Here is a 24,588-nt window from a genome sequence, read left to right on the forward strand (position 1 = left end):
GAGGCCAGGATCCGGGCTCTGGAGGAGGCTGCTTCCTGTTAGGTCATGAGGGACTGGGGCAGGTTGCATGTGGGGCCCCCCCCGAGACCAGGCTGTACCTGTGGGCGGGGCTCATTGTCTTGGCTGAGAGGGTCCAGGTGTCCAGTTCAGAGCAACTCCCACGGCAGCCTGGTCGACTAGCTGAACCCCTTCACGCCTGGTTTCCTTCTGTGGCTTGGCCCTCTGAGCTTCCCCTCCCCACCTACAGGATGCGCTGGGAGTGGGGCAGCGTCATGCTTTGTTTGGGGTGGGCTCTGCAACCCAGTTGCTGTATGACTCCAGGCAAGTCACCTCTGTTCTTTGGGTTTCAGTTTTTTCATTTAAAACTGAAATTTAAACAGATTACACCCTTGCTACAACACTTACAATTGTCTGCAACACAAAAGCCTGAACTTGGCATTCAAGGCCCATTGTGAATAAAAGCAGGGCAAGGGGTGAGTGTGGTGTGGGCATCGTGCGGTGGCGGGAGAGCCGAAAGGTTTTTGATAAAGTTTTTAAAAAACATTTAAAAAAGATTTTATTTATTTTTAGAGAGAGGGGAAGGGAGGGAGAAAGAGAGGGAGGGAAACATCAATGTGTGGTTGCCTCTTGCATGCTCCCTACTGGGGACCCAGTCCGCAACCCAGGCATGTGCCCTGACTGGGAATTGAACTGGTGACCCTTTGGTTTGTAGGCCGGCACTCAATCCACTGAGCCACACCAGCCAGGGCTAAAAAGTTTTTATTTCAAATGGACATGAAAATCAGTGAATGATATAAGGAACAAGGCGAGCTTTTAAAAAACTTTTTATTACAGAAAAAATGTAAAGAACCAAAAATACAGAATAATGTAATGGTATGAGTTTTAAGAAGAAACTGTCCTCTGCAGGGTCATTTCCAATCTCCTCCCCACAAATTCCCTGCTGTGGGCGTGCCCCACACTTTCAGGCACATTCTGTTTCTTCTGCCTGGAATACCCTTTCCTCTGCTCATCCTTCAAGATGCCGTTCACATGCCAGTGCAGCAGACACTGTTCTAGGCTCTGTACACGCACGATCTCAGCGGTTCTCAACCTTCAGCAGTGTGTTTGAATCAGTGGGAGGGCTTCTGAAACCACAGCTTGCTGGGACCCACTCCTGAGCTTTTGATTCAGTAGGTTCGGGTAGCGCTTGAGAAGTTTTGCTTTTAACAAGCCCCAGGTGTTTATTGCTGCTGCTTGCGGTCTGGGTAGCACACTTTGTGTTATTTTGTTTCATCTTCTGAATGAGCTAGGTTGCCATCACTGTCTGTTCGGAGCAGGGGTGGGGGCCGGGGGGCGTGGCAGGCTACTTTTACTCATTTTCTGTGAAGGTCTAGATGCATGCTGTTTGAACAGGCCAGTGGTTTCATCTCCTTGGCATCAGGAAGGGAATCTTCCATGTATTTAGCTTGCAAGAGGGGCTTGTCATCATTTTCTAGATTACAGCCTGGGGCTCAGAGAGGCTAAGTGACTTGTCCAAGGTATCACAAGGCATTAGGGAGTCGCTGGCATTGAAGCAGGTCTCTCTGAAGCCAAGACGTTCCCAATCCTCTCAGGTGGAGACGCTGTCCAGTTTCCAACCCCAGGCGTCGCTTCAGGAAATTCTGCCCTCAGTTTCAGGGCTCAGCGAAGTCTGGGTGGTGTGGGCAGCCAGTTCCCCACAGGGCTGGCTGAGGTCCAGCTGCATCCCTGGGACCACAGGGCCCCAGACTCCCACTAAGTCTCCCGCTGCCCACACCCCTGCTGTGACCTGAAGCTCAATAAAGGCTGGGCTGCAGGCAGCTGGGCTTGATGCGTTTGGCTCCGCTTCTCTGTGTTCTGTCCCCCAGTGGCCTCCCAGGAGCCCCGTGAGCATGGCACAGCTGCTTCTGCTCATTGTGTCTCTCCTGGTCCTGGGTCACGTGCCGCCAGGTAATCTCATGTGTGTGTGTGTGTGTGTGCGCGCGCACGCACGTGTGTGTGTGTGTGTGTGAGAGAGAGAGAGAGAGAGAGGAGAGAATGAGACATAGGTGCTCAGCTCCGGGGAGACAGAGGAGGCCTAGACCAGTGTTTAAATTCTGGCCCCATCACTGGCTTTCTGGGCAGGTTAGAGCGAGCTGATAGATCAGCCTGCACCTCGGTTTCCTAAGCTTTACAATGGGATTCATTCAACAAATGTTCAATCGGGAAATATATACCGTGTGCCAGGCACTGTTACAATTGCTGGGGGCCCAGTAGGGGAAGAAAAGAAGGTCCCTGCTTTCTTGGAGTTGATATTTCAGTTATTGGAGACAGAAACTAACCAAATAAACATGATATTGCAGGTGATCAGAGTGCTAAGAAGAATAAAAGCGGGGCAAGGGGTTAGTGTTGTGTGTGCAGGGGGTGGTGGGAGAGCTGAAAGGTTTCTGATAAGATTTTTAAAAAGTTTTATTTCAAATGCACATGAAAGTAGAGAGAATAAGGAACAAGATGAGCCGTTAAAACACTTTTTATTATGGAAGAATTGAAGCATGCAAAAATCGAGAATCATGCAATGATGTGAGTGGTGAAAAGAAACCTTTTTATTAGAGAAAATTTCAAACCTAAACAAAAAGTAGTAGAGAACCCAACAGATGGATCTGTGGTTAAATCTGTGACCAGCGGTCTCACCTGGAGCCCCTGGGCTGCAGTGTGACCTGCAGTCTTCCTCTGCATGCCCTGCACAGGGGGAAGTGAGTTCAAACGGTGCTGGAAGGGCCAAGGAGCCTGCCGGACTTACTGCACGAGGCAGGAAACCTACATGCACCTGTGCCCAGATGGCTCCCTCTGCTGCCTCCCCTATGGACTCAAGTCTTCAGCGTCTGTTAAGCCAGAGAATGTGTAGCTGATTGTGGGGCTGGCACACTTGCTCTCCAATAAAATACCTGCTGCCCCTCATCTCCTCTTGCCGTTTGCTCAAAGTCCCTCTACTCCAGAGTCTCCCAGGGCTAGGGAGGGGAGGGTGGGGAGGTCCACGGTGTGGGGGAGGTGGAGGGAGGGCTGGTGGAGGGAGTGAAGTTACCTGAAGAGAGTGGGCATTCATGACCATTGCAATTGGTTCCGGTCCTGCCTCTATCACTTTTGCTGTGTATCCAACTCCAGAAAAATTGCTCAATTTCCGTCAGCCTCCCCAGTCTCCTCCTCCATAAAATGGGGAAGTTATAATATCAGGAGATTAGGACTTTATAGAAGGTAGAGTTAATGATAGGAGTTAATTGTAATAAGCATGAGAATTGATAATGAGTTCATCGTAATAAGAATTAATAATAATAGAGTTAAACACACATTTCTGGCATTGAGAAAGAGATGCATGGGGCTTGATAGGCAGACCCCATTAAGAGTGAAAGAATTTTTCTATGTTCCTTTATCTCTTATGTCAGCATTTTAACAGCCTGCATAGGTGGAAAGTAAGGATTTCATGAAAGCAAAGTTTTCGTATCAACAGGGAGGAGTGAGAGAGGAAAACTCAGCCCCTTCCAAGCCCAAGGACCCGTGCGAACAGCGAGTCGGGGAGAAATCATGAGCAGAGCTGGTGAGGTAGGTAGACAGGCAAGCGTTCTGATTGCCCTGTGTCAGGATCGTGCTTGGCTGAAAAGATAGAAAACCCAATTTTCAGGAACTTACTTTTCTCATGTAAAAAGAAGTCGGGAGGTCGGTAGCAAGCATGTCAGGGCAAGTGTCTCATGGGTCCTCTTGGATCTCGTAACGTCAGGCCTCTCATAATTGTTTAAAGCAAGAAGTGGGGAGGGTTGGCATGGGCTAGCTTTTCACTTTGATCAGGAAAGCAAAGCTTGCCCTGGAAGCTCCCTCAGCAGACTTCCACTTACCTTCCATGGGCCAGATGGTGGCACGTGGCTACTCCTGATGTAAGGAAGGCTGGGAAAGAAAGTACGTAGCTGTCCCAGCCTCCACCATAGACTTGAGCTTGGGAGGAAGGGAGTTGAGAAACCCTCAGAGTTGGCCCCCCTTCCCCCTGGGGTTGAGCGCAGAAGGGGGCAAGTGTGTGGGAGAAGTTGAGAGGAACTCCAAGGGCAGAGGGGCTCATGTCCACTGTCCTTTGAGACTTTTTGGAGAAGTTTGGGGTTGCCTTGGAGTAAGAGAATGGACCCTACATGGCCAGGCAAAGAAAGGAATGGTGAAGTTCCAAATACTTACCATCAGGAGGGATGATGAGCCTGAGGCTGGAGCAGAGTTTTGGAGGTGACCTGCTGTGCCAGGTGTTAACCCTTCAGTTTCTGTTATGAGAGGGACCTGGGCATATGCCAGAGACATCTGGAACAGAGGAAGGGAGACGCAAGGGGCTTGGGCCGCTGCCCTTTACCAGCCAAGAGGAAAGCATTCAATTATTTTAATAACAAAGCGTGCACCTGCATATTAATCCTACTTTTGAACCTCCCTTAGGTTCTGAAGTGGGGAGCAGACATTGAGCTGAGAGCCAGGGGCCTTGTTTTAGGACCCCACCTGGTCGGGGCGAGGTGGTCATGATATCTGGAGCCTAGAAACAGGACAAGAGACGGACACAGAATCACAGAGACCCAACACGCGGTGACATTAGTCTGGTATCTCCACTAGTCCTCAGTGAGTCCACAGGAGACCAGGCCAGTTCGCCAGCAACCAGCCATAGCTAAAAGCCAGTGACAGGCCCACGCCACCCAGATCCCGGCAGATGCCAGCTGCACCCGGCCACTGAGTGTGCCCACCCTTACCCCAGCCTGCATACTGAGAGGGGCCGGAAGAAGACAGGAGGAATCTGAAAGACAGAGCAATTACACCAGAGACCAAGTCTCTCTGAACTCAAGAAGCCTCAAGAGAATGTTGAACTTGTTGAATTAGACCAAGTTTTAAACTGGATTGAACTAAATTTAGCTCTGCCCTCTGACCCCTCCCCTGTCAGCTGTTTTACAGAGAGCAGAGAAGCTAGGTTTTCTTTGCGCAGTCTCAGACGTAGTTCGAGGAAATGTGTGACCTTGTTGCAGGGAAGATGGTGATGATTTCCGGGACTGAGGAGTCAGACAGACTCCAGTTCACACTCCAGCTCTGCCACTTACAGGCCACAGGCCATGCAGTCAGGGCCAGTCACTTCCTGTGTCTGATGTCGGGATTCTCTGCAAAATGGGCACAATGACAGCTCTTACTAGGGCAGCCGTGGGGCCGATGAGATCATCGGGGCTTTGTAAGTGTTCGGTAAGTGAAGTGCGCACCTGCTGCCACGTCTGAGCAACAGGCGTGCCACTAGCCTTCTGTGTGTGACTTCGGACTTCGAGAAAACCCGTAAGCACAATACAAAGAATCCCGTAGACCTTTCATCCAGTTTTTCCAAATATTGACATTTCACCACTTTTACAAGACCATTTCTCTCTCTCTATCTATACATGTAGTTTATATTTGTTTATATGTGTATATAGTTTATAGTATATGTAGTCTATATATATGTAGTTATATATATATATAAAATTACATTAAAATGTAGTAACATATATTGCAGACACGATCCCTTCATGCCTAAATACTTCAGTAGTTTTTCCTGAACACAAAGGCATTTAAAAAAGATAGAACCGCAGTACAATGATAAAAAACAGGGCATTACGGCCGACAAAATTCTATTATCTCATCTTCAGACCTTATTCAGATTCTACCAGCCGTTCTGAAGTCCTTCTCAGCAACAGAAAATCCCCGGGACAAGCACTCCCTTCAGTGGCCACGTGTCTTTGATCTCTTTCACTCTCAAAGAGTTCTTCGGTCTTTCATGACACTGACATTTGCGAGGGGCCCAGGTCAGCGACTTTGTGGACTGTCCCCGGTGTGAGCTTGTCTGATGTGTCCTCGTGACTGGGTTCACTTAGGCGTTTTGGGCGGGATACTACAGCTGTGAGGCCGTGTTCCTCCCAGCGCATCATGGCCGAGGCAGCCGCTGTCCTTCTGCGGGCAGAACCCAGACATAACCGGCCAGACAGTTTTCTGAAGCGCAAGCCTCCCATGGGAAGGGTTGTTTCCGCCCAGTGCCCCAACAGACCCTCACCTAAGTCTGTAGCCAACCTCCGAAGTCCTAAGTCTGTGCCTAACATGCCAACAAGACAAGGCAACCCTAGGTTGGAAGGTTCCTCAACATACTTCACAGATCAGGCTCCCGAGCCCAGAGAGGGACTTGTCCAAGGCCACCGAGTGCCTGAGACACAGCCAGGACGTGGACTTACATCTTTGGGTCTCAGGTCAAGGCTTTTTCTGAGGGATAGCAATAGTCTCGAGTTGGGAGGACAGGGGAAGCTTTGGGGGAGAGGGAGCTCCCTGGCACCGGGGTGCAGGATGCTGGAGGAGGGACTCTGCAGAGGTGCTCAGAGGTCCTGTTTCAGGGCACAGACATTCCCCGAAGAGTTGGTGAATGGCCGAGCTAGTGATAATAATCATATCAGTTAGCATTTAGTAAGCACTAACTGCTTTACATATATCATCTCACCTATTACTCACCTACTGCTTGGTCTAATTCAACAAGTTAAACAACATATACTATATTACTCATAGTATAATATAATACTATTACATTATAGTTATGTGATACCATAATGTAATAGTATTACATTATCATGTAATAATATTATCCCCTCCTTTCCCAGAAGGCAACTGAAGTTTTCAGTTAAGTGAGGTGCCTGGGTCATATGCTCAGTAAGTGGAGGCACTGGGACACCACTGCTGTCCTTGGGCACTTGACTTTGTCTTTCACACTCACCTTTGTTTTAAAGTAACGTTTTTTCTAATTTTAAAAGCAATCCATGTTCACTGGAGAAAAGTTAGAAGACAGAGAAGCACAACTAAGAAAGCAAAAGTCATCAGTACTTTCACTCCACATACATGCCCACAAATAAAAAATTATGTGAAATGTCACTTACAAATAAAATGGAATCAAACTCTATATTTTTTCTATACTTCTTCCAACACAAGATTTTCAGCCCTAAACTATCTCTTGAAATTTCTTTTAAAGTTTCCAATTTTTATTACTTGAGTAATACATTTAGAACACATTGTGCAGAATAAAACATAGATAAGCTTCAAAATATTCACCACGGTCTCGTAATTCCTGTTAGCTTTTAGCACATATTTGTCAGGGTGGATCTAGCTGTCTCTAGCTCTATCTCTAATCTCTAACTATACAGTTATGCAATTAATAATTATACAATTAGACAATTAATAATTGTACAATCAAATATACAGTTCACTCTTGAACAACATGGTTTGAACTGCACAAGTCCACTTATATGTGGATTCTTATTTTTATTTATTTTTTAAAAGATATTATTTTTTATTTTTAGAGAGAGGGGAAGGGAGGGAGAAAGACAGGTGAGAAACATTGATGTGAGAGAGAAACATTGATTGGTTGCCTCTCATTCACACCCCTAACCTGGAACCAAACCTGCAACCCAGGCATTTGCCCTGACCAGGAATTGAACCAGTGACCTTCAGCTTTGTGGGATGGTGCTCGACCAACTGAGCCCCAACAGTCAGGGCTATATGTGGATTTTTGATAATAAATATGTAAATATATATTTTTTCTTATGATTTTCTTAATAACATTTTTCTAGGTTATTTTACATATGGATACAGTATATAATAACACAACATACAAAATATGTGTCGATCGACTGTTTATGTTGTCGGTAAGACTCTGGCCAACAGTAGGCTATTAGTAGTTATATTTTGAGGGAGTCAATAATTGTAGTAAATTTTTGACTCAAATTTTGACTTTGTATATGCATATGCAGATACATTTTAAATGTACAAACTGTTGTGTGTGTACGTGTAATATATCTATATGGATATAGGTGTCTATACTTATACAGATATACTCATATATCGATGTCTCTCTAGAGACATATTTTACATATATATCTATTATTGCATTTTTCACATGCATTGAGGCATTTTCTGTTGGAGATTAGGAGAATTTCTCGTTCTGCTAATCAGGGGGATCCCTTTGGGCTCACAAGAAAAGAACAAGGGGGCTACGACAGTGGTTAGCATAGGAGGTTCCGGGTAGGGTGTGGCGACTGCTCACATCCTTCCCACCTGGGTTTTTGATGGCAGAGGGTTGAGTGGACTTGTTCATTGCACCAGGGCTGTATCTATGTTTGAGAGCCAGGCAACAATCACCTACGGCTCGAATTACCCTAGAAAATTGCTCAGGAATGTGCTTTGATGGAGACTGACATACACAGCAAGCTTCCCTCCATTAATGGAGCGCATCAAAGCAAAGGCACTGATTGGTTACCGGTAGGGGCCATTTCTGTGACGAGCAAATCTCTCTCCACAGTGGAATAGCCCACAGTGAAGTGTGATGCCTTCATTGCCAGGTGCTTCTGCTACACCGGGAACCGGGACGACTCCCATCTGCGCTCCGCAGGCAGGGGCTCGAGGAGGGACTGCGTTGGCTTATTTGGACTGATGTTCACACAGCGCAATGGAAATGGAACGTGGACAACCACTTTGGGAAAAAAGTTGCAGAGTTATTTATAAAATGAAGTAGAAATGCAGATATACAAACATTTCTTCATTAATGCTTATAGCAGTTTTATTTATAATATCCCGTAACGGGAAACAACTCAAAGGTCCAACAAGTAAATGGATAAATTGAGTTACATTCATACAGTACAATCCTATTCAATAAACAACAATAACAATTTACTGATACGCAACATGAATTAATCTAAAAAACATTATGTTAAATCAAAGAAGCCAAATATAAATGTGTACACACCGAATCACTCCATTTACATGAAGTTTAAGAAAGGCAAAACTAAGTTGATTTTAAAAATGAGAAAAAAGTTTTTAAATTTTCTGAAAATTTTTCTCTCTCTCTTTATTTTTCTCAGCACATATAGTTGAATTTGGGTAAATTATCGGTGCTGGTGATGCAGCATCTCCCGTCTCAGAAAGAATACTACTGTCCAGAAAGACCCGAGTGTGCTAAAGGCTCAATCAAAGGGGAGATACTGCCATCTAGGGGTTATTTTGGGAATTTGCTGGTGGCATTTGTTTTAGAAAAGATTTTATTTTTAGAGAGAGGGGAAGTGAGGGAGAAAGAAAGGGAGAGAAACATCAGTGTGTGGTTGCCTTTAGCGTACCCCCAACCGGGGACCTGGTCCGCAACCCAGGCATGTGCCCTGACTGGGAATCAAACCGGCGACCTTTTGGTTCTCTGGGGTTCTCTGGCTGGTGTTCAATCCACTGAATCATACCAGCCAAGCCTTTTTTTTTAATTGTCAAAATTAATGGGACCCCTACTGGAATTTAGTAGGTTGGGGACCCGGGATGCTAGGTGGCATGCAATGTGTGACTGTCCTGGAAAATGAAGTATTGATTTTTCTCCCAAACAAGATTCAAATGTCTTGCTAGACAGTTATATAGGTGAGAAACCCATTTAACATTCTTTGAGCCCAGAATCTAAGGTTGTTTTGCAAGTATTTGTTGCACATTGAATTTTCCTGAAATGAAACTGTAAATCCAGGGGTGATTACACTTTGTTCTGGTTAGAACTTTCCCCAAGATGCCCGCTGGTGTGGAAAGTCAGGCCACAGACAGCAAACACTTCGGGTAACATCTGACTTGTGCCCACCTCACGCCCTTCCAGGCCTGCATTCGTAAGCTGCTACTCCCCTGCTGTGCGTGAGATCTCACTATTCATTCAGTCTTTAAGTGGACTTACAGGTCAGCACACATATTATTATAAAAGTTTATTTTCTCCCTTCTATTACGGTTAGCTTTTCATTTGTTTTTTTTTCTTGAAATTATGTGAGTAGATTGGTTACAATATTTATGAATCTCATTCTGAGACCAAAAGGGGGCATTAAAATATTTGTTATGAAAAGGAAGCGCTGGGTCCAGTAGGACCCAGTGAATGTCAAGCTCTCGCCAACAGATTAGTGGGACATGAGGAGATGGAGAGAGGGGCTGTCCCCTTCCTCAGAATTCCACCAAGAGGGCCCAGGCTTTACTGAGGTCCACTTCCCTCTAGGTATAGGAGCTCAGGGTTTCCTGAGGTGGGGAGCAGACTTTTCCTCCCTGTAGGAGTTCATGGCAAGGGTACACGGAAGAGTGATACACAGGACACTGTGCATGTCCCTTCCATTTATAGTCTTCTAGCCCTGCGAACAGCCTTGGCTGAAATGACAGGTATATGCACCCCAGAACCTCTTCTCCCCTATGCCCCAGACACAGTGGATTGGAAAAGAGGTGGGCACTTCTCCAAACCAAGCTAATCCCGTAGGTTGGCTGGTGACCTACACACAAGATGGGTTGGTACAAAATGTTGAACTTGATCAATGAGATTCTCTGTTATGAGGATCTGAATTGGGAAATAGACAGAATAAAGTAGGTCATAACTGGAGTCGAACCTGAAAAGTTGCTTTAGTAAAAGTCAAGGTTGAAGACTTTGGTGGGTGGTGGGAGGAGGGGTGGCGGAAAGTACAATTTGAGGAAGCAGAAGCTCTGAGTAAATAGAAGCGATCAGAGGTGAGGCGGACCGTCCTCTACTTTAATGCATAAAGTATGAAGTGTTTCAATCCAAACGCCCAAGTGTAGTGGGTCTACCCCACTCGCTGCCTCGCAAATCTCGTCCTGGGTCCCTCTCCCTTTGCACACCAGGTTTAGCCACACCCCATTCCTTCCGTCTCTGGAACAAGGCATCTTCCCCTGAAAAAGCCTATGCACATGCTACCTGGAATATTCTGCAAACTCCCTCTCAACTCTTCGCAAACATGAGTTGTCACCCTACAAATCCCAGGTCAAATGCCATCTCCTCAGAGAGTGTTATCCTGGTAGCTCATGGAGATCTACCTCTCTCATCATCCCCCACCCTGTTCTGAATTACTATACTCTCCATAGCCTTTTCACATCATGGAATTATTTCTTGTTTAATGCTTTTCCTCCATAGTTTCCTCCACAATGGCAACACCCAGGTTTGCTTCATTTAACATTGCATACCTAGAGAAAAACATGGTGCCTAGCACATAATAGATGATCCATACAAATTTGTTGATGACTGAATGAACAAGTGAATGTATATTTTACTATGGTTCAGTAGACCTTAGGACATGGTAAACAAATCCTTAGCTTCCCAATAGTCGCGCGTCACTTAAGAATGCGGACGCGTTCTGAGGAATGGGCCATCAAATGGTTTTGTCGTGGCGCAGACGTCGGAGTGCAGTTGTGGTTAGAACACATGGTGGGTTAAACTCTTTCAGAAACCGCCCCGTTGTTTCCAAGCGGCTGTTCTACTGCACAGTCCCACCCGCAACGTGTGAGAATTCCAGTCCCTGACTGTTCCTCACCAACTATTGTTACGGTTAATTGTTTTAACTTAGATCCTCTAATGGGAGCGCAGTAGTATTTGACTGTAATTTTAACTTGCGTTTCTCTAACATCTATGAAGTCATGTTTTTATTTGCCACATAGGGAGCTTTTTAGGTGAAGTGTCAGTTCGATGCTTTTTGCTCATGTTGTTACTGGGTTGTTGTTTATTTATTTGTTTTACTGTATTTTGAGGGTCTTGTACATGTTTTGAAGAAAATATCCTGTATAGGACATGAAATTTTCAAATATTTTCTTTTCTAGGCCTTTTTGACTGATTTAGCTTTTTCATTTTTTCTGGTCTCACAATTCTTAAGGCATGTAATGTGCATAGCTTTCATCTCTCTTTTTTTTTTTAAAGTTTGATTTTTATATACTGAGAAGGCAAAGATATTTTAAATATAAAGTATAAATGACAATAAGACAACAAATATCTCTAATTCTACCATCCAGATAAAGAAATACGATATCAGCACTGCTTCCTCCAATCCGGCATTCTCAGAGTTAGCCATTAGCCTAAATTTGTGCTTTATTGGTGGTTTTGTCATCTATGTCTATGTCCCTAACAAAGTACTTGTTCCTATGTGCACAGTTTTGGCGGTTGGCATTTCACTGAATCTTGCGAACAAACGGTATAAACTTGACGTCTTTAAGATACCGAGTCTTCTAATTCATGAACACGGCACGTATCTCTATTAATTTAGGCTTTCTTTATTGTCTTTCAATAAGGGCTTCTCATCTCCTCCATCCCGGTTTTGGACGTGTCTCGTTTGAAATACTCACAGGCGCGGGGCACACTGTTTGTTTTTCAGTCCGCGGTCTGACGTAGCTGCACTTGGACTGGGTTTTCTTTGCGTTCACCCTGCCTGGAGTTCCCTAAGCCTCTTGAGCCTGCGATTGATGTCTTTTAACAACATTTACCTTCTGTGCGTGCCTTTCATTCTTGTGTGCCATAAATTGTATTTAAAAGAACCGTAGAGAGTAGAATAATGACTGTTTTCACTCAGGGAGAGCATACCCTCCTTCCTCTGTTAGTTGGTGCTGGCTGTGAATATACCTCCGCAAACCTAGACAACAAAATGTTCCTGGTTCTCGTAGTGTGTCAGAGAGATAGGAGGTAAATTTTAAAATTCCGAAGTAGTAATTTCTTTGATGGTAATGAGGGTACAGAGACGAATAACGTAACTAAAGACAGCTAGTGAGAGCGCAGCAGAGTTCCTGAGAACAACCGAGTTAATCTCTGCAAGTGAACACGTATATACTTTAAGCCCAGGGAGCCCAAACTTTTGGCGTCTCTGCGTCACACGGGAAGAGGGAGAGTTGTCTAGGGCCACACATTAAATACGCTGTGACAAGTGATCACAAAAAAAAATCTCACAATGTTTTCAGTAAATTTACGACTTTGTGTTGGGCCGCATTCACAGCCATCCTGGGCTGCATGCGGCCTGCGGGCCACAGGCTGGACACCCCTGCTAGCCTTCTCTACCTTAAAAAATCCCAGAAACGTAAGAATGTGTAAGCACACATTTCATTAGCTGCCAGAACAATGGCATCATCATACGTCATGCAGAGTCCCGAAAATCCCACTGCACCCTTGTGAGAGAGTGAGATTGAAAGAGGTGAATAAGGTTTTATTTGTATTATGAAAATAGTTTGGACTTCACCAACCACTTCAAAGGGGACCTCCATGGAACTGGAGTGGGAGGGACGGGTAGATTGACAGGCTAACACGGGAATCAGCTAGAGGTGTTTATGTTATTTATTTTCAATTTTTATTTTTTAAAAATATTTTATTTATTTTTTTAGAGAGAGGGGAAGGGAGGGAGAAAGGGAAGGAGAGAAACCTCGATGTGAGAGAGAAATATGGGTTGCCTCTCTTACCCACCTCAACCAGGGAGGGAACTGCAACCCCGGCATGTGCCCTGACCCGTAATTGAACCTGTGACCTTTCACCTTGCCAGAGGACACCCAACCGATCAAAGCTTAGTATTTATTTTTAATTTTCTTCTTTTTTTTTTATCCTCACTGGAAGACATTTTTCTCATTGCTTTTACAGAGAGAGGAAGGGAGAGAGAAAAACATCGAAACATCGATGTGAGAGAGAAGCATCGATTTGTTGCCTCCCACACTTGCCCAGACCAGGCACTGAACCTGCAATCCGGGCCTGTGCCCCAACCAGGAACCGAACCAAAACCCCTCGGCCACACGATAACGCTCTAACCAGCCAAGTCGCACTGGTTCAGGGCCAGAGGTGTTTATTGATAGAACTGAGGAATTCTAGGGGGTGGGTCAGACGCAGAATAGCTTCATCTGCATTTTTATTATGGCTTCAGGCTTCAGAGAACTCAGAGTGACCATGGCCTTGGTAATTTGGGCTGGAACTTGAACTTCACACAGCATGGTTTACTATTTGTGCAGTAAACGTACATCTTTTCCTTCTTGGAGCATGCGCGGCGGCATTTCCCATGAAGATTCCAGCATTTTTGGGTGCCACCTGACACGAAAAAAGACAGCAGAGTGGAGACAATGTCAGTCCTGAGAAGAGGCAGGTTCTGGACTTGAAAGGCTTAGAAAAAGGTTAAAACAGGTGTGATACAGGACCCTCAGTCTCCCTGGCCTTCGTCCCTGGCCTCCTTTCTTTCTTTTTCTTCCCCTCTTTTTAAAGAAATGTGGTAAAATGCAAATACTATAAAATTGACCAGTTTAGGCATTTTAGAGCATGTAGTTCAGAGGCGTTAAGTACATTCACAATGTTGTGTGACCATCATCACTGTCTCGTTCAAAGTCATCCCAGACAGAAACCCTGTCACTCTGTATTCTCATTTCCTCCCCCAGCCCCCGCCCCCCAGCTCTGGGCAACCACCAGTTCGCCCTCCTTTCTACAGACTGCCCTACTCTGGATATTTTATGCCAATGGAATCATATAATAAAATATGTGACCTTTTGGGTCTCCTTTCACTTAGCATAATGGTTTTAAGGTTCATCCGTATTATATTTTTAAGATTGTATTTATTTATTTATTTTTTTAGGGAGAGAGGAGGAGAGGGAGAAAGAGAGGAGAGAAACATCAATGTGTAAGAGAAATATTGATTGGTTGACTCGCATATGTCCCAACCAGGGACCAGGGCTGCAACCCAGGCATCTGCTTTGACTGGGAATCGAACCATTGAACTGGCAACCCTTCGCTTTATGGGACGATGCCCAACCAACTGAGCCACACTGGTCAGGACCATACTGTTTTTTTTTTTTAAGTTTTTGGGTTTTTTTGTTAACATTCCATCACTCTTCATAATTTTATTTTTATTTATTTATTTATTTTTGCCAAGGTCTTTCAAGAAGGTGGCTGTACTTAGGGGTTTTTTTTTTTTTTTTTTAAACTGTGGTAAAATACACTTACCATAAAATTTACCATCTTAACCATTTTTAAGTGGACAGTTTAGTGGTATTAAATACATTCACACTGTTCTGCATCCACCACCACCATGCATCCCCATAACTTATTTCATCCTGTAAACCTGAAACTCTGTATCCATTAAACGATAACTCCCCATTCCCGCTTCCCCCAGCCCCAGGGAACAACCCACCCATATTGTTTTTTATTCTTTTCCTGTCCCAGAATCTTGACTAACCGACAACCTACAAGGCTTGCAGAAACAGCTTTCGAAAGAACTGTTCTGACAGTTTTGGGGGTGGGATTGCACCAACGGCATCAACCAAGAGGCCCGAACGTCTGGGACAGTCCCCGACTATTCCAACCACAAGTCTTGCAGCAGTTGAAGGTGCAATCTGCTACTGGAGCCAAACGATGGCATCGTCCCGCTTTCTCTGTTCTGTAGAAACTCCAGGCCTGCAGGTGCTCGCTGATGTCCTCTAGCTGCACAAAGACGGTAACCCCTGTTTGTCTCTGTTAAACTGTCTTCTTTAGACGGGTTAGTGCCGTGGCCATTCTTTATTTCAGTAATTTGTCATTTACTCTTTGTTGTTTCCTTCTTTCTGCTAGAGGTTTAGACCAGGTTTATTTTGTGATCAGGAATAAGTTTTCTTTGAGGTTATCTTTTGACCAATATCTGTGCTCAGTGGAAAACCATGCGTTGTCCGGAGCAGTGCTTGCAACTGGGGCGATCTCGATCCCCAGGGGATGCTTGGCAATGAAATATCGGGAGGCAGGTTTAGGTGTCACAGCTGGTGGAGGGGTGGAGGCCAAGGACTCTCCTGGACATCCTGCCACGCACAGGACAGCCACAACCAAGACTGACTTACCCAAATGTCACGATGTGCCAACAGTGGCGTGAGGCCCTGGTCTAGATACATTACAGCCTCCAGAGTTATCCGATTTTGATCTTGTGGGAATTATTTTATACCTTCATGAACTGTTGATAAATGATAGTGATGCGAAATAATGACTCTCTACATCTATGCAAGGATGCCGTGCTCCATAAGGTTGGATAGGCTTCCTCCCCGTCGGCATGGGGGTGGGGAAGACAGTTTTTAAAAACCTATGGGTAAATTCATTGCACCATTCCTTCCCTCCACGTATACATTTGTGCTTTGACCCCGCTGTAAGATCTGCCTTGGACTCTCACTATGAGTTAGCGGGATCTTTAACACGTGTTTATTTTTATATAGTTGTGAGAGCCAGGGGTTTACTTTTTTTTTTTAATTACCTTTAAAACTCCTTTGGAACCTTGCAAACTGAAATCATAAGCACTAGACTCTGAAAGAATATATCGAGGGAAATTGGGGTGCTTACTTCCATCAGATGTATTATAAAGACACTTGGTATTTCTGGACTTTCCGAAATGGAGTGTGGTGAAAAATCTGACCCATCACAGTGAAGAACACTTAGAAAACTATTCTCAGAAAACATTGGTGGAAAAGCTTTAATGGAGCCATGAGGCTAGTTCCAGTATTTGCCCCAGCAGCTATTTAATTACTCTGGAAAAACAGTGAAGGAGGCACATGGAAAAGAACCACCATCCCCCTAAATCTCAAGCACTTGAATATTCTCTCCTACTCTCTGCCTTTTCTGTGAAGGACTAGATGCTTTTCCTTGCTGGAAAGCAACAGCATTTCCTGTGGCTAAAAAGCGATTGTTGTTTGCCTTTCCTAATTCTAGAAAAGGCCAAACTAAAGTGACAGAATATAGACTCGTGGTTGCTGGTGGCTGGGGGGACCGGGAGGTGACTGATTGCAAAGGGGAACGAGGTGTCCTTTTGGGGATGACGGAAATGAATTATACTGATTGTGGTGGTGGTTACACGAATGGACGCGTTGGTTGAAGCTCATACTGTATGCTTAAAATGTGGGCATTCATTTTACATAAGTTTTAACTCAGGAAAACTGATCAAAAAAAAAGAAATAAGAGAAAAATTCAATAGCAAGTGACAAATATTGAAGCTGGCAAAGGAGATTCGACACACAGACAACGAGATACCCAGAGGAGGTAAAAACAGAGCAAGATATCAGAAAAATACTCAAACCATAATTTAAGAAGTTCTTTAAATGAAAGACGAGTTGAAAATGCCAGCGTGCACAGCGTCCCTGGGAATGCTGGTACGGAAGAAGGAAAATGTAGAAGGAATATGGAATATTTTAAGTACAAATCTTGTAATGCAATAGAAACTGTCAATATGAATTCATGAGGTATTTTATAGACATTTAAATATATTGATTTTCCCTCCTAGCTCTGACGACTGAAAGATGAGGAAAGGACCAATTTAGGAGCAGTGAATATCTCTAGCAACTAGACCATAGTCTTGCAATACCACTTTCCAACTGAAAAAACCCCCAGCTTCTTAAAGAAATGGCTTTCGAGATCTGTGGCAAGGACTGTACAAGATGATCCTAGAATATCTTGTCACACCAGAAAACCAGATACCTTATAAAGACAAGAAAGGGATGAAGATGTAACCAATAAGTTAAAAAATCTTAACGATGTCAGACTTTAAAAGCAGACATGACAAAAATCGGGTGCCTATGGATGCACCCTTAGCAATGAGACTACAAAGAAATGCAAAGAACTGATTGCTATAAAAGCCAGGATGCTGCTTAATTTGGGGGAGGGATACAGTTGTGATGGGCGGTAGGTGGGTTTTTTGGTTTTTGGTGATTGTCGACATTCTATTTATTGACCTTGAGGATGGTTACAAGGTTGTGTGCTTTATAACAGTGTACTAAGCTGTGCATTTGTCTCATGGGATTTTCCTAATCTGTAATGCTGCATTTTATTTTACAACAACAACAAAAAAAACAAACAAAAGAAAGCCCCCTCACCATTTAACAATAAAATCTCAACTTTAAATTCAAGAATGTCAAGATGAATTGTGGGTGAGGGTGCAGGAAAGATGGCCTCATACACCTTGTTCGGCCTCTTTGGAGGCTCCCTAGCACTGATGCACACATTTTAAAATCGGGCACCGAATTTACCTAGCAATTCGTTGTAGGTGTCTATCCTAGAGAAATACATGCATAGGCTGAGAATATAGTTGCACTGGAGATACAACTAGAAACAAGTTCGTGGTGGACACTGCCCTCAGAGAATTTCCAGTCTAGTGGTGGGGGAAGGGAGAGAGGGGGAGAAACAGCTGTGAAAGAAACAGCTTCCCAGACATTTGGTTGACTAGTTATAATGAGTGCTATAAAGGAAGGACTCTGGGTGCTGTACGAGGAGGTACAATGGAAAAGTAGGTGACACGTCCCACCTAAGCCTAATACCTTCTGGGTTCTTGGGCTTCACCTACATGTCCAGAATTTCCACTATTAACCCAACTTTAATATTTTCAAAGCATTAAAGTAATATATATTTCATTCCCCTTTAACTTTGGTTGCCAAAAACCAAAACTGGGCTGTTTCTGGGCTTTGGAGAAGTGGTAAAGAACAGTTAGAATGACAAACTCATTGCTCAGCTTAAATGAGCTGAGTGGATTTAGTTTATAGCAAGAAAAAATTTTTTTTCTTTCTTTTTTCTTCTCTGTCTCTATTTTTTTTAAATTTTTATTGTTATTCAATTACAGTTGTATGCCTTTTCTCCCCTTCCCTCCCTCCCACCCTAGCTGAACCCACCTCCCTCCCCCTCCTCCACCATGCCCCCCCCGATTTTGTCCATGTGTCCTTTATAATAGTTCCTGCAATCCCCTCTTCCCACTGTCCCCACCCCATCCCCCCTGGCCACTGCTAGACTGTTCCCAACCTCAATGTCTCTGGTTGTTTGCTTTTTTCTTCTATTATAGCAAGAAAATTTTTAAGAACCAAAATGTATCAAGAAGAGCCAGGATTTCCAATGTCAAAGAGCTCCTTTACCTATTATTAGGTGAGCCCGATAGAATCAGATGAGACTCAAGAAACTTCCATTCAATCTCTGTTACCAGCATCACACCCAACAGAAAGGAGAAAGGAGACGCTCTCCCTAGGGGAAACTGGGCGCTTAAATCACTTCCTGCAGCAACAGCAGCAGCTGCAGGCCTGAGGCTCCACTAGAACCTCATGCCTCACCCTGGCCAACCAGGCTGGTGGTGGACCCACCAGCAAGCTAGGAACCAAGGCTTTCCACCCCTTCTCCACTCTTGGCCTGCTGGTCGGCCTAGGATGTATGGCTAACTAATATGAGAAAAGCAGGGGCAAGAGAGTATTTTGCTACAAACACCCAGATAGGTCTGGACAAACTGCCAGCATTTTACCCCTTGCCTCTTAGAGTATAGCACAGCAACTGCTGATAGCCAGAACACAGCGCACCATGGTGCCCCCTGGAGGAGGACTAGAAGTGGCTCTGGGGCCCTGGCCACTGTGGCTCAGTTGGTTGGAGTGCCACCCCAGACACTGATGGGTTGTAGGTTTGATTCCTGGTCAGGGCACATGCCTAGGTTGCAGGTTCAATCCTCAGTCAGGGAGCCTACCAGAAGCAACCAATTGGTGTTTTTCTGTTACATCACTGTTTCTCTCTGTCTGTCTCTCCATGCCCCCCGCCCCCGAGAAGTACTGAAAAAAATGTCCTTGGGTGAGGATAAAAAAATAATAATAATTAGAACTGAGCATCTCCCTCTGCCCTCCTGTGGCATAAACTCGATCCAGAAGATCCCTGAGTTCCCTGCGTCTCTGGTGGAGGTAGGAAAAGCACTGTGAAACTAAGGGTCAGAGGGAGTTGCCAAGAGTAGACCCCCATGCATAAGACGGCGGGAAGGTGTGTGAACAGCCTAAACCTAAGGGCCAGATGGAAGATTTGGCTGAGAAAAAAAGGCGAAGTCAGTGGGACTCTCGACAAGACTGAGATCTCATTAGCCATGGGACCCAGTAGCAGGTGCCAGAAGGACACTCACTGACCACATGTTGATGCAATGAGGCACATTGTCCCAAAAGCTAGTGCAGGTCCAGCACAGGGCTCTATCCCACTTCCTTATGCTCCTGCCCCAGGGCCTTTGCACCTGATGTTTCCTCCAGCTTGAATATTCTTCCCCACAAATCCACACGGCTCACCCCTTATCCTCGCTCAGATCACAATGAACCACTCGTGAGCATACCTTTAAAATAGCAAATCTACCCCTCCATATTTGCTGTCCCCATTTCCTGTCTATTCTGTTCATTATACTCGTCATATGACACTGCATATGTTTCATTTATTTTAATTTTTTCTGTCTCCTTCAATAGAATGTAAGCTCCAAGAGGACAGAGGTTTTGCTTATGTCGTTTTGTTTGGATGTGTTCACAGCTCTACCTCCTGCACCCATCACGGCACTTGGAACATGAAATCCATTCAACCGTGTTTATTGAATGAATCAGTTAATGAAATTACGATATATCAAGTCACTTTCTCTTAAACCCAGCTGCTATCCTGGAAGGAGAAGGGGAGCATGACAAAGAGGAAATGCTAAAAGGCTGAATATTTATTCAAAAGAGACAGAATGAACTTGGTAACCATTTTAAACCAGAAAAGATGACTATTTAACTGTTGAGTTTACCCACAGTTCCTGTGTCCCACCCGCAGCAGGATGAAAGTTCCTGGGAAAATTCAGATGAGCTATACAAAATAGAGAAGCTACATTTTTTTTCACACCAAAATCTCAATGTGTTCTTTGTTTTCCCCTTAACCAGTTATTGCTGTAGCAGTTTGAGGAATGAGGAGATTGAAACTCTGAGCAGCGGAGCTGCTTGCCGGGTCAGGGTGGGGGGCGGGGGCGGGGTGGGGTTCACAGAGTTAGAAAATGCTGGGGCGGTTTCTAACCCAGGCTCTGGGACTTGACTTTCCTCTCCACCCCAGAAGAACAGTTTCAGGCATTTCCCACAGGCAGATACACAAGGGCTGAGGTTGGCTTGTTTAATGAAATTCACACACTGACACCCTGGAAAAGTTAGACGAAAGCCTGGGGGTGGGCAGAAGCTTCTGGCAGTTGAGCAGGAGGGGCCAGGTAGCTCCTGTTGGAGTTGGAGGAACAGGCAAGTCTGATTATGGTCCTTCTCTGCTTAAGCCTCCCCATGGCTCCCTCGCCCGGCATTCAGGGCCCATCCTCAGCTTTAGCCCTCGCTGGGCCTCCGACCCACACCCTGAACCCACACTTCCATTTTGTGCTGAAGGCACCATGGTCTCTCCCACATCTGGACCTTCGCATTTGCTGATGTCTGCCTGGGACCCCCTTTCTATTTCCAGCTCTTTCCCTTCCCCTTCTAACTTCCACACACTTTTCAGGACGCCCAGTACCCCCCCGGGAGGACTCCCCTGGCCCTCAGGCTGGGCTGGTCCCCACCATGTGCACCCCAGCCTCCCGCCTCCCCTCTAGCACAGCTCGCGTCACTCTGGGTTGTAAATGTCACTTATCTCCGTGATCCCGGCTCCCAACTCGGCGTCTGGCACACAGACAACAATAGTAAACGGAGCTTTTCTCTCCTGTTGGGGCAGTTGTGACCTTAACACAGCCTAGATTTTTCTGGGGACTATTTTGTAAAAGGGTCACAACTGTCCTCTCCTCTTCCTGCTTCTCTTGGCCACCTCTCCCATGCTTTCTCAGGGTCCTAGGCCTCCTGGGCACGCTCCCTGGGCCAGCAGAGATGGGGTGGCTGGCCAGAAGTTCTGGATGTCAGAGCCGGTACCCCAGATCTGGCGCCTGCTGCTGGTGGGAGTGCCCTCTCTGCATGGCTCCGAAATGGGACCTGCGGCCTGGCAGCCTGTCCTCCCTACCCTTGGGATTCCGTGATCAGGCCTCTATCCCCAGGTTACCTGGAGTGAGCTGCGACAAGAGCAACAGCGTGGTCAAAATCACCCAAAGGAGCTTCATGACTGGAAGCGGCCCAAGGTGAGTCCGATGTGAAGGCAAAGCTAATGGGGGAGCGCTCTGGCCTCTCTGGCGTGCGCTCCCTTTGACCAATCCTAACAGCTGCCACCCACACGTGCCCTCAGCTGCCCACGGGCACAGCCCCCGCACCCCCTGAGCGCACATGCGCAGCCCTGTTCCTCAGCTGGCCCTCCTTCTTTTGTCATTTAGCTCAGCTGGGAGAGGTCGGGCCACAAACAGTATCCTGGGTGCAACATTTGCACACCTCCTTCCACCCAGCTCTAAACGAAGGGACCACAAGGGGGCGCTATGTACACGGAATCTAGGGTGATGGTGGGGTAGGGTGGGGTAGGGTGGGTGTAGACCTCACAGAGAAGGTACCCGAGCAGTGTTTTGAGGAATAAATGCCAAAGCACCAGCCAGATGAACCAACGGTGGTTTTCCAGGCAGAGGAAGGTCTAGACAAAGGCTTGTGTTGTTGAAAATGAGAAATGTGGGTAACGAGCTAAAACTGGAAGGAAAATGATGGTGAGGGATGAAGCTCCCAGCACCAGCCTGGCCGTGTGCCCTCTCAGTACCAGCCGCCACAGCCCCCTACCGTCTGGGTACTAACCCCGCCCTAGACGGACGTACCCTCAGGGTCCTGCCTTCTGGGCACCAGGCGGCGCCCCTTCTCAGAGATCCAAAAACCAGCTATCGGGGCTTCTCCTCGGAACTCAGGTTTCGAAAATCTATTCTCTTCCCTTTAGCTCCCGCAACCCGAAGGTGGTAAGCCCATCCCACAGTCACCAGTTTCTGTTTCCTCGGGTCCTCGTTTTGCTCTTTCAGTTTTCCAACAACAATGTAACCCGTTTTGTATATTAAGTCTCCTGTGTGGCTTCCACTTCCTGACTGGACCCTACTTGACTCAGAGGTCAAGGGTATAAATGCGTTAGGATTTATGAGACAAAATAACGTCGAGCACCGTCTCTGTAGGTGCAGATAATACATGGAGGAGGTTGAAGACTGAGCGGTAAGTGAAAGAGTGAGGCTGCCACGTGTCAACAGTCCTTTCTAAAACCTTCAGGATGAAGAAGAGACAGCGGCTAGGAAGGGACTCGGGGCCTAGACATCTGCCCTCATGGGGTTGTTCATTTTCCTGAGGGAGGCTCATTTTTTCAAACGTGTGTTAGTTAAGGCTCAATTGGAAAAGCCACGCTCAGTATTAAAGAATGAGGACTTTATGAGATTCAGACTCCAGTCAATTGTGAAGAGCTGGAGGGTAACGATCTATCATGGGCCGTGCTGGGGTTGCTGAGGTGGCTGACTTGGAAGTCGGAGAGGCTGGTGTCTCTTTAAGACTTAGCAGAGAAGTGTTTAGTGGGAGGCCCCGGCCTGGGGCCACTGCCCAGCGGGGCTGGCAATTGGCAAGGAGAGCCCACCCACACTGAAGGGACAATGGGAGCCTGGAAAGGTGGGTAGAACCCTGAAGCTGCTTTTGCCCTGGGGGCACCCGCAATCTTGCTGTTTGGATGGTCTTGAGGTGAGAGGAAGAGAATTCAAAAGCCAGGGCCCACTCAGGGCCCTCACATTGAGCTGGGACTACACAGGCCCACACGCTGAAAGTCAGGCTGAGCCACAGGCACGCCTGCCTACCCCGACTTGGGTGCTGTTCTTGTTGTTAAGCACAGCAGGACAGAAAAGTCATCAGGATGCCATAACTACTAGCTAGTTTTCAAGGGTTTTTGTAGCTCCAGTACAGTATCAAATGAATCGTAAAACAACAAACAAGACAAAAAATCCCAAGCCTTCGAATTGTGAATTTGTTTGAAAATGTTCCCAAACTGGTGATGTTCCCGGCATCCAACAGAAGCGATGCAAATGCCCTCTAAAGGAAGGCAGCTTGTCTACATCCCCCACACATCACAAATGAGTTCAAGGACAAGTAATAGTACGTGTTCGAAGATTATGAAGCACACAGAGAAACACGGTGCCATCACCAAGAGCCCTAGGAACCAGGCATACAAACTTCAGTTACTAGAATGGTCAGGTTGTGTGTGAGAGAGACATTTAATGTAACATTTAATCATACTCCCAGAAGGGGTGGAGAGAGAAGGGCTCCAAGGTTATTCTGGAGAGTCAATGGCTGAGAATTTTATAGCACTGCTGAAGTACATAGATTCACAGATTCGAGAAGCTCGATGAATCTCAAGCAGAATAAATAAAAAGAAAATAACCTTTAGACATACCATTCTGAAGTTGTAGAGCGCATGCGTGCACCCCCGCCCCCCCAATAAAAACATCTTGAAAGCAGCCGGAGGGAAGAGACAGATAACCCTCAGGAAGCAACAGTTAGGCTGACAGTTGCCTTTTTAGAGACAGTAACAATGGAACCCGGAAGAGAGTAGAATGATATGTTCAGCATGCTGAGATAAAATACATGTCCACCTAGAGCTATATAATGAGAAAAAAAATCTTTTAAGAATCACAGTAAAATAAAGACATTTCTCAGCAAACAAAAATTGATCAAGACTGGTACAGACATACCTTTACTAAAAGAAACATTAAAAGATGGACCTTATGCAGAAGGAAAAATAATCATATCTGAAAGGTCTTAGGTTCGAGAAGAAATTTAGCAAATGAAATGATATGTTTAAGACAAAAAATATATAGAAGCAACCTCCGTGTCCCTCCATAGAAAATCGGGTAAAGAAGATGCGGTACATACACACGATAGAACGCTACCCAGCCCTAAAAACAATGAAATCTTGCCATTTGCCACACTATGGGCGGACCTGGAGGGTGTACTGCCAAGTAAAATAAGTCAGAGAAGGACAAATACTGCATGATTTCACTTATGTGCGGAATCTAAATATAAAACAAAGGCACAAACAAAACCCAACTGAAACAGACTCGAAAACCACAAACTGATGGTTGTCAGACGAGAAGGGCATGGGGAAGGGTAAACAGGTGCACT

The 24,588-nt window shown here is 45.6% G+C and overlaps 2 protein-coding genes across 2 annotated transcripts; one reads left to right on the forward strand and one right to left on the reverse strand.

Moving 5' to 3' along the window:
- The first annotated feature begins 1,889 nt into the window (after positions 1-1,889).
- On the forward strand, positions 1,890-2,881 carry DEFB124 (defensin beta 124). Its single transcript, XM_024559248.2, has 2 exons — positions 1,890-1,947; positions 2,724-2,881. Exons 1-2 carry the CDS (start codon positions 1,890-1,892, stop codon positions 2,879-2,881), a joined length of 216 nt encoding a protein of 71 aa, XP_024415016.2.
- Positions 2,882-13,718: 10,837 nt separating this feature from the next.
- DEFB123 (defensin beta 123) lies at positions 13,719-21,635 on the reverse strand. Its single transcript, XM_024559247.2, has 2 exons — positions 21,578-21,635; positions 13,719-13,867 (listed from the first exon to the last, which is right to left on the reverse strand). Exons 1-2 carry the CDS (start codon positions 21,633-21,635, stop codon positions 13,719-13,721), a joined length of 207 nt encoding a protein of 68 aa, XP_024415015.2.
- Positions 21,636-24,588: the final 2,953 nt, after the last annotated feature.

The sequence above is a fragment of the Desmodus rotundus genome, chromosome 6 (genome assembly GCF_022682495.2).
Source record: "Desmodus rotundus isolate HL8 chromosome 6, HLdesRot8A.1, whole genome shotgun sequence".
Taxonomy (NCBI): domain Eukaryota; kingdom Metazoa; phylum Chordata; class Mammalia; order Chiroptera; family Phyllostomidae; genus Desmodus; species Desmodus rotundus.

What these genes read in the sequence shown, in the direction of transcription:
- DEFB124 (XM_024559248.2), top strand. Translation starts at nt 1,890, where the DNA reads ATGGCACAGCTGCTTCTGCTCATTGTGTCTCTCCTGGTCCTGGGTCAC. An exon ending in CCTGGGTCACGTGCCGCCAG is followed by an intron (nt 1,948 to 2,723) that starts GTAATCTCATGT and finishes TGCCCTGCACAG; the next exon opens with GGGGAAGTGAGTTCAAACGG.
- DEFB123 (XM_024559247.2), bottom strand. Translation starts at nt 21,635, where the DNA reads ATGAAGCTCCTTTGGGTGATTTTGACCACGCTGTTGCTCTTGTCGCAG. An exon ending in CTTGTCGCAGCTCACTCCAG is followed by an intron (nt 13,868 to 21,577) that starts GTAACCTGGGGA and finishes TTTTCGTGTCAG; the next exon opens with GTGGCACCCAAAAATGCTGG.